At 47.3% G+C, this 8,637-nt stretch overlaps 1 protein-coding gene across 2 annotated transcripts; it reads left to right on the top strand.

Annotated features, from left to right (window-relative positions):
- The first annotated feature begins 4,552 nt into the window (after positions 1–4,552).
- On the top strand, positions 4,553–8,548 carry LOC102098453 (placenta-specific gene 8 protein). Of its 2 annotated transcripts, XM_005498487.4 has the most exons (5): positions 4,553–4,709; positions 6,843–6,965; positions 7,111–7,235; positions 8,048–8,151; positions 8,393–8,548. In XM_005498487.4, coding segments are annotated over exons 2-5 (345 nt in total). In that variant the 5' UTR covers positions 4,553–4,709; positions 6,843–6,850; the 3' UTR covers positions 8,394–8,548. The 2 variants fall into 2 exon arrangements, with proteins under 2 accessions (XP_005498544.1, XP_005498543.1); XM_005498486.3 differs by lacking the exon at positions 8,393–8,548 and having other exon boundaries at positions 8,048–8,155.
- Positions 8,549–8,637: the final 89 nt, after the last annotated feature.

Raw genomic sequence — 8,637 nt, 5'->3', positions numbered from 1 at the left:
TGTCTCCTTTTTATTAGTAGGTGGAGACATTGCTGCAATTTTGTTGATCACATCCATTGGGATCTGACGACGGCCATCTTGCCATTTTATTCCTAAAAACTGGATCTCTCGTGCAGGTCCCTTGACCTTGCTTCGTTTTATGGCAAAACCAGCATCCAAAAGAATCTGAATTATTCTCTCACCTTTCTCAAAGACTTCTTTCGCTGTGTTGCCCCATACGATGATGTCATCAATACATTGCAAGTGTTCTGGAGCTTTACCTTGCTCCAGCGTGGTCTGGATCAGTCCATGGCAGATGGTAGGACTGTGTTTCCACCCCTGGGGCAAGCTATTCCACGTGTACTGGATGCCTCTCCAGGTGAAAGCAAACTGCGGCCTGCACTCTGCTGCTACAGGAATAGAGAAAAATGCTTTAGCAATGTCAATTGTAGCATACCACTTAGCTGCCTTTGACTCCAGTTCAAATTGCAGTTCTAGCATGTCAGGCACAGCAGCACTCAGTGGTGGTGTAACTTCATTCAGGCCACGATAGTCCACAGTTAGTCTCCACTCATCACTAGACTTACGCACTGGCCAGATTGGGCTGTTAAAAGGTGAGTGAGTCTTACTGATCACACCCTGGCTTTCCAATTGACGGATCAACTTCTGGATCGGAATCAAAGAGTCTCGGTTGGTGCGATATTGCCGACGATGCACTGTCGTGGTAGCAATTGGCACCTGCTGGTCGTCAACCATCAGCAGTCCTACAACAGAAGGATCATCTGAAAGACCAGGCAAATCAGACAGCTGTTCAATTTTCTCAGTGTCCACAGCTGCTATACCAAATGCCCACCTATACCCTTTTGGGTCCTTAAAATACCCTCTCTTGAGGTAGTCTATGCCAAGGATGCATGGAGCATCTGGACCAGTCACAATGGGATGCTTTTGCCAGTTTTTTCCAGTTAGGCTCATTTCAGCCTCTACAACAGTCAGTTCCTGGGATCCCCCAGTCACTCCAACAATGTTGATAGATTGCGTTCCTTTATAATTAGAAGGAATTATCGTGCACTGTGCACCAGTGTCCACTAAAGCTTTGTACTCCTGGGGGTGTGTTGTACCAGGCCATCGTATTTGTACAGTCCAATAAACTCTGTTATCCCTTTCCTCCACCTGGTTGGAGGCAGGGCACCTCTAATTTCTGTTTTGCACAGTCTCTGGATGTGAATTAGAGGTTCCTTCAAGAGCATCAGAATCTCTTCTGCTCCTTTTATAAACTGGAGCAGCCACCTTCCTAGGAGTTTTTCCTTTTAGCTCACGTACTCGTTCCTGAAGTTCTGAGGTAGGTCTTCCATGCCACTTATTCATGTTTTCTCCCTGCTCATGTAGGAAGAACCACAGTGAACCTCTTTTTGTGGGCTGCCTCCGTCCTCTCTCTCGAGATTGGAAACGCCTTTTCCTAATAGCTGAAACATAGGTTTGTGCAGGTCGTGAATGGTAGGTGTCTTCTCTGAGTTCTTTGATTTCCTGCAACAGCTTTTCAAACCGGTCATCAGTTTTTTCACACAGTTTCTCTACAGCGGAGACACAAGCCCGTAGAGAACCAGCAAGGCTGTCCTCAAAGTTCCGAAGCTGCTCAATCACTTCATTAATCTCTTGTTGACCTCCAGCTGACCAGACCATTCCTGCCAATGACCTAGCATATGCAGGGGGTGCACTTTGTACAAATCTGCGCCACAGAGATCGTGTACAATTGATTTTATCTGGGTCTGTCCCCTCTTGGTTGTCTGATCCAAAATAGATGATCTCTCGCACAGCTAATTCTCTCAGGAACTGAATACCTCTCTCCATAGTATTCCATTTCCCTAACTTGGATATACAATCTTCCTTGTAGGGAAATCTTACTTTCATAGCTGCCAAGAGTCGGGACCAGAGACTAGTGGCATTAGACTCTCTTGAAATTGCCCTATCAATGGTGGAATCTCTTGACAGAGATCCCAGCTGCCTGGCTTCACCACCTTCCAATTCAATTGTTTCTGCCCCATTGTCCCAGCATCGGAGCAGCCAGGTTAAAATACTCTCGCCTTCACGACGACTAAAGTCTTTTCTCATATCTCTCAGCTCACCTGGAGAAAAGGACCGAGTGGTGGTCACTTCATCTCCTCCCTGTCCTGATAGTGCACCTTGGGTTGATGTTGGCCCTGTGCCATCATCTGCTGCACGGGTAGTCTTTCTAGTGACTTTCTTACAACCAGCAACTGATGCTGATATGGGTTTACCATCGTTTGATTCATTTCCAGAGTCTGAATGACTGTCACAGTGGTTACAGCAGCAACAGTGCCCAGTGTGTGAAGAAGGGGGGACTGCCTTGTTAGCCTTTGAGGCTGGAGAAGTAATGTTATCTGCAGCGACCTTGGCAGAGGAACTCTGCGGAGGAGCTGTAGCTTCAGCCTGCGAAGCCGCCATTGGGGGGGCAGTGGCTGCAGCGGCAGCTTTGGCTGTTTTGCTCTTTCTCGAGCGGCTCGGAGTGCTTTTTGCTAAAGCTTCCGAAGACGCACCGCAAATCTCAGGACAACAAAGAGACGCAAACCTCCTGTTGAACGCCATTTCTCTTAACAGAAGCACAAACTGACACACATTCAGCAAACCAGATAACACCATCACAGTTCTATCAAAACTCCAAAGATATTCAAAATTCTCTAAAACATTTGTGAACTGTCCTAGCGAAAAAACGAAAGTATTGTTAGTCAGCCTTTCTAAGGATTCGCTCGACCAATTAGCAAACACAGAGCCATACTGCTCTTTAATCTGTCCTGGAAGCTTTTCAAGGTAAAGCAGAAGCGAGTAGAAATTCATTAGTGGCTGCAGTATAATGAAATAAACCAGTGACAAACCACACAGTATCATCATGATCATTGTCCAGTTCCTTGTTGTTATATAATGAATACTTCGATTTAAAAAGAAAGCCCAACACAGATATGGAATCAGTGAGCACAGTGTAGAAAATAGCTGATACAACTTATGCCATAACATCTTTAAATCAGTGTAATTCACTTTGCCTTAATACAACTAAATATTATCCAAAGCAAACAGACGCGCAAGTATCACAACTCTATGAGTTGGCACCGTGCCAAGAAAACTGAAAGGTACGTCAGAGCAGTAGAAAAGCCAAAAATCTTCAAATTTACCCCTTTCTCTTGCCCCACGTTGGGCGCCAATTACCTGTCGAGGGTTAAGATTGCGGGGTGACAATAAAACCCTGGCAGATGTATTGTTAACCCCCTCTCCCCCCCCCGCACTTCCCCCTCCCTCTCCCCCCTTTTCACTAAGGAGAGGCGATTGGGAGGAAAAGAAGCACAGAGTGAAGAGAGTTGGAAAAAATTAAAGATGTTTTACTAATGCTACTAATAAGAATAGAGAAAATAATACAAAATATACAAAACCAATCTTGAAAGTCTCAGCAACTGCAGAGCCGGCACCTGAAGTCCTGGATTAGACTCTGCAGCCAATCGGAGCTGGATTCAGTCTCTCACTAGACCTCAGTTCACAGGGACGACTAGCAAGGTCCTCTTCTAATGTCGGCCATAAGCAGAAGCGAAAAGGGAAAAGCACAAAGCCAACGAGATCCTCGCGATCTCCAACTTTTATATGAAGTATTCACGTGAATGGAATGTTATACCCAGTTGGTCAGTTTCTTGGTCTCTTTCTTCTCGTCGCCCCTCTCGCGAGATGTCCATCCGTGCTTATCAATAAGTTTGCATTCCATTGCTAGGTTTACCAAAACATGTGTCTGATTCTCCAGGAAAATGCAGTTAATATGAAGGCTTTAGCTGACAGACAAAATTCGCTGAAAGAGAAACTTGTTTTTAACAAAACCAGGACACTTGTGTGGGGTGCGAGCTGCTAAATACATTAAATATTTGGGGCATGTTAGTGAAGAAATTGTAAATATTAGTATCTCATAGAGGAAAACTGATACATGAAGGTGAGGACTGTTAATTTTACAATAGCTGGGTGATGTGGCTTGTGACAAACATTTTGGGAACCAGCCTTTTATTGAAAGCCTCCATGCAGGATGTGTTCACTAGTTCAGAAATGTAAACTCAAATGCATCCCTATGAAGGAGCAGGGAGCACACTCGCTGCAGATGGAGAGGAGGATGAAAAAACCAAAGGTACCATCCTATTGCTTCCTTATCTGGGGCTGAATGATGGTGGACAAGACTGGGTCAGAAGCACAGGGAGCCACCCCCAGATGCAGATGGGTTTAACCCTGCCTGGGATCTGAGGAGTATGCTTGTTCTTTGGGGAAGAAATGTGGGGAAAATATCTGTTCCAATGAAGGCACATCACTCAGAGCTGTTCTCCCCCAAACAAGAACCACATGCACAGAGAATTAAGAGAACAAGGCAGAGCGCATGCAACCTTTTTTTTTTTTTTAGGATGAGTAACAATCTGTGATTTAATTCTGCGAAAAGGAATAAAAAAATAATAATAATTTTTTAAAAAAGTGGTGCTCTGCACATGTGTTCTGCCTGCAGCCAAACCCACGGGGAACGGCTCCTGACCTCCCCCTCCAGTTACCTCCCATCATACTGATTGGCTGCTGCCTGCCAATAACGGCCTCCAAGGGTACAAGGGTGAGAAACTTCAGTTTCTTTTTCCCCAGAACCTCCCTGTGCAGGGCTCTGGCTGGCGACGGAACCCACGCTGACAGAGGCAGCTCACCAGAAGGTCGGTTCTCTTAAAAAATGGAAATAGTAAAAAATTGTTAGCTTGGGAAGAGTGGGATAACAGTGCAAAAGTAGTTTGTTTGTTTGTTTGTTTGTTTTCCTGCTCAGCTTGTAATTTAAAGCAAAATATGTGGCATAGCCTGCTTGGGGGAGGGAGGAAGCTTTTTTTTTAAGAAAAAAAAAAACACAAAAACTGGGTTGTGGAGAGGTTACTACTTTCTTGCTGCTTTCTCCTGCTACCAGAACTGCATAACTCCATTAAAGGAATCTGGCTGGTACTTTGCTCATTGTTTAAACTGGGCTCTCTCTTGGCTACGTGGATGCTTGAGACCAAGTTCCTCTTAGCAGAACTGCTGAGCTGTGTGTGTTTGCTGCTCAGAGGATGCACTGGAGGTAGCTGCTGCCCTGCCAGAAGCTTGCATGGCATGTGCTTTTATCCGTTGCTGCTGGATATTTTCTGCCTTTTTCCATGTGGTATCCTGTTGGTGACAGGAACAACTTAATGTTGCATTCTCTTAATTGATGTTTGCAGCTGAGAGAAAATATGTGAATAATACTCATATTCAGACTAATGTGTGCTGATGAAAATGTAGAAATTACAGAGATTTGCTGTATGTGGGCAGAGGGAAGCACCTGGAGGCAATGCACACTCGCAGTGTCCCTCTGGACACACACTTGATGCTGCCGCTGGCTGCATCCACCCCAGCTCTCAGGCTGGCAGGTGAAACCAGGAGTGGGATTTCTGAAGGAGCAGCCTTTGCTCAAAAGGGTGAAGTGGGAGCATGTCCCCCCCTCCAGCATCATCCAGTTCATTTCAGTTTCTGTTCTGGCTTCTGAGCTCAGAAGCTGCACGGGGAGGAGCCAGACCACCCACGCCTGGTTTCTTGTCTTTGCCAAGCTGCAGTTTCTAAGAAGAAAAAGAAAAAAAAAATAAAAATCAGTTGATCAATTTGGAGGAAAAAGTCTCAACAAATATGAACAAGCAGTATATATTTATTTTTATTTTTTTTCCCCCCCTTTCTGCTGTTTGTGTATAGCTAGACGAACTTGGCCTCAGGGCAAAACTTGCTTTTAATTCTTGACTAGGAATGTTTTCTGCTGTCTTTTAGTTGTCTGGGACAATACGAGCATGGAGGTTTTTATGGGTTTTTTTTTAGACCTGAGACTTACTGGTTTTCAAGGCTTATTTGCTTGTTTAACCACACGAAGACATGGTCTCGGATTCAGACTTGGGATAGTGTAGAGTTTCTGCCTTTGTGGCTCTCCACGACAAGAAACCAGAGATAACTAGTGTTTTACAGTACTTGTCTTGTGTGGAGCCTGGCTTTGGAGGAAATGCGAGACCACGGCTTCTTCCCACATTTTTTGACCCATGACAAATCAGTCTTGTCTGAAAAGGCAAAGTTCTATGACCAAAATGCACAAGTCCCTGCATTTAGCGTAGGTTCACTGCTCAGCACTGCTTGTCACAAGGGAAACGAGTGAAGAGAGGGATCCAGGGAGACCTTATTGCAGCCTTTCAGTACTTAAAAGGGTCCTATAGGAAAGATGGGGACAGACTTTTTAGTAGGACCTGTTGTGATAGGACTAGGGGTGATGGTTTTAAACTGAAGGAGGAGAGACTCAGGCTAAACATGAGGAAGAAATTTTTTACGATGAGGGTGGTGAAACACTGGCCCAGGTTGCCCAGAGAGGTGGTGGATGCCCCAACCGTGGAGACATCCAGGCCAGGTTGGACAGGGCTCTGAGCAACCTGATCTGGTTGAAGATGTCCCTGCTCATGGCAGGGGGTTGGACTAGATGAGCTTTGAAGGCCCTTTCCAACCCAAACTGGTCTATGATTCTGTGATCTGTCTAAGCACTAGCAAAGCCTTTCTGGGGTGGGGAACATCAATGGACTGATGTTATTTTGAAGGCTGGATAAAACAACAGAAAACATGAAAACCTTTAAAAGACTCAAATGCAGGTAAGATAGAGTTATGCTTTGTCATCTCCAGTGGAATCAAGGCATCCAGGTGAAAGACCACCTCCTTAAGAGGTGACCAGCTCGGTTGGTCATCCAGGGCTCAGACCAACCTGCCTGGTTTTGGGTTTTTTTTTGCTAACTGTCCCGTTCCACTCCGCTCTCTTTCAGAACTGGGAATGGCCGTCCCAACTGTCGTGACGATCCAGCCGCAGCACAGCGTGGCCGTGTCCACCGCCTCCAGGAACATATGGCAGACAGGGCTGATGGACTGCTGCACCGACTGCGGTGTCTGTGAGTACCTTCCCTCAGCCATTGGCACTGATGTGTTGCCATGGGTCCCATGTCCTCTCAGGACGTTTTTCTTGCCTCTGCCATGTGGGTCGATGGTGCCGGGTGGGCATAGCCTGACCCACCACTGTGTTTCTCCCCTTCCCAGGCTTCTGTGGGACGTTCTGCTACCCCTGCCTGGGCTGCCAGGTGGCCGGGGACATGAACGAGTGCTGCCTGTGCGGGACCAGCGTGGCCATGAGGACGCTCTACCGCACCAGATACAACATCCCGGTCAGTGGTTAACCCACCCCCTTTGCTGTGCCAGGAGGCTGAAAGATGGAGTGCCCCCAGGGTCCTCTTTCCGCACATTGGGGATGATCACAGGGCAGTGATGCTCCCTGCTTGCCCTATTTTTCACTTCTGTATCTGGTGTGGTGCCAGGAGCACAGGACAGGGATTGGGATGCCCTTGGCCCTGCCGGTCCCTGGGCTGGTGTCCAACCCCCCACGTAAATCGGGTGCAGCTCCTTCCCGGCAGCCTTCACCAGGGCACGCATTCTTCAGTTGCCACCAACCACAACGGCTCGCAGAGCCTTGGCTGCTGCTTCCCCTCACCACCACCCACCTTTGAAAGATAGGAAAGATTTGAGATAATTATGGGCAGGCTAAAGACGGGATTAACTCAGCTTGCACTGACAAAAAGACATAATCTGATGCAGGAGAAAAGTAGGAATTTGTATACAGGACATATGTAAAACTGTTTTTGCTGTCCCCGTGGTGGCCCCAGTCCAATTTGCCCAAATTTTCTATTTCTACGTACGTTTTGCCCCCGCAATCTTAACCTCCAAAGCCAAAAGATAAGTAGCTATCTGCTATCTGCAGCCTGCAGAAAGGGCTTCCTTCTTCCTTACCATTGTGTGGGGGGCTCACCCGCTCCCAAGGCATCCACTGGTACGGAAGCCTCTGATTTTTATTGGCTGCTACTCAGGATGCGGCAGCCAGCCACAAAACAAAGGACAGACAACATAGAATGTGATTAACCTTCTCTTAGCTGAAATGTGGGCTTTGGGAAGCCTCCATCCCTAACAAACTTCTTCCTAACAGGGCTCCATTTGCTCTGACTTCTGTATCACCTTGTGGTGCCCTGTGTGCTCTGTTTGCCAAATTAAGAGAGACATCAACCGGAGGAGGAAGATAGGCATATTCTGGTAAGCTGGGCATGTGGGACATGATTTATAAAGCAGCTTCCCAGAGTCTCTCCTTCCACCGATGCCCGATGTAAGACATGAGGTTGCTGCAGTGGGAAAGTGGCAATGGATAGGTAACAGGAGTGACCTGTCCTGCAGCAAAATGTTGCTGGGAACCTTGTAGAGGACAGGACAGGGGGGCACACACAGTGTGGCAAGGCACAGCACTGCTCCATGACCCTCCTCTCCTGTCCCGTTGCAGATGTCGCCGCCCTTGCTGCGCACTGTGGAGCCTCCATGGGCAGGAGCCAGTGCTGCCCTGGCCATTGGGAAAAGCATCATGAGGGGTTTGCCTGGGTTGTGGTTGGTTCCCCCTTTCCTGGGTGACACCAGGAATAAACAACAAAGTTTGCCTTCCTGTCTGTGTGTGTGTCATGCTTTGCAGCGCCTGAGAGCACCCATCATCCTCCCATTCCATCCATCTCCGCGGCCCCTGGTGCAGCTCAG

Source organism: Columba livia, chromosome 4 (assembly GCF_036013475.1).
Source record: "Columba livia isolate bColLiv1 breed racing homer chromosome 4, bColLiv1.pat.W.v2, whole genome shotgun sequence".
In the NCBI taxonomy this organism is placed as follows: Eukaryota; Metazoa; Chordata; class Aves; order Columbiformes; family Columbidae; genus Columba; species Columba livia.
This window is presented reverse-complemented; position numbering and strand designations above follow the sequence as displayed.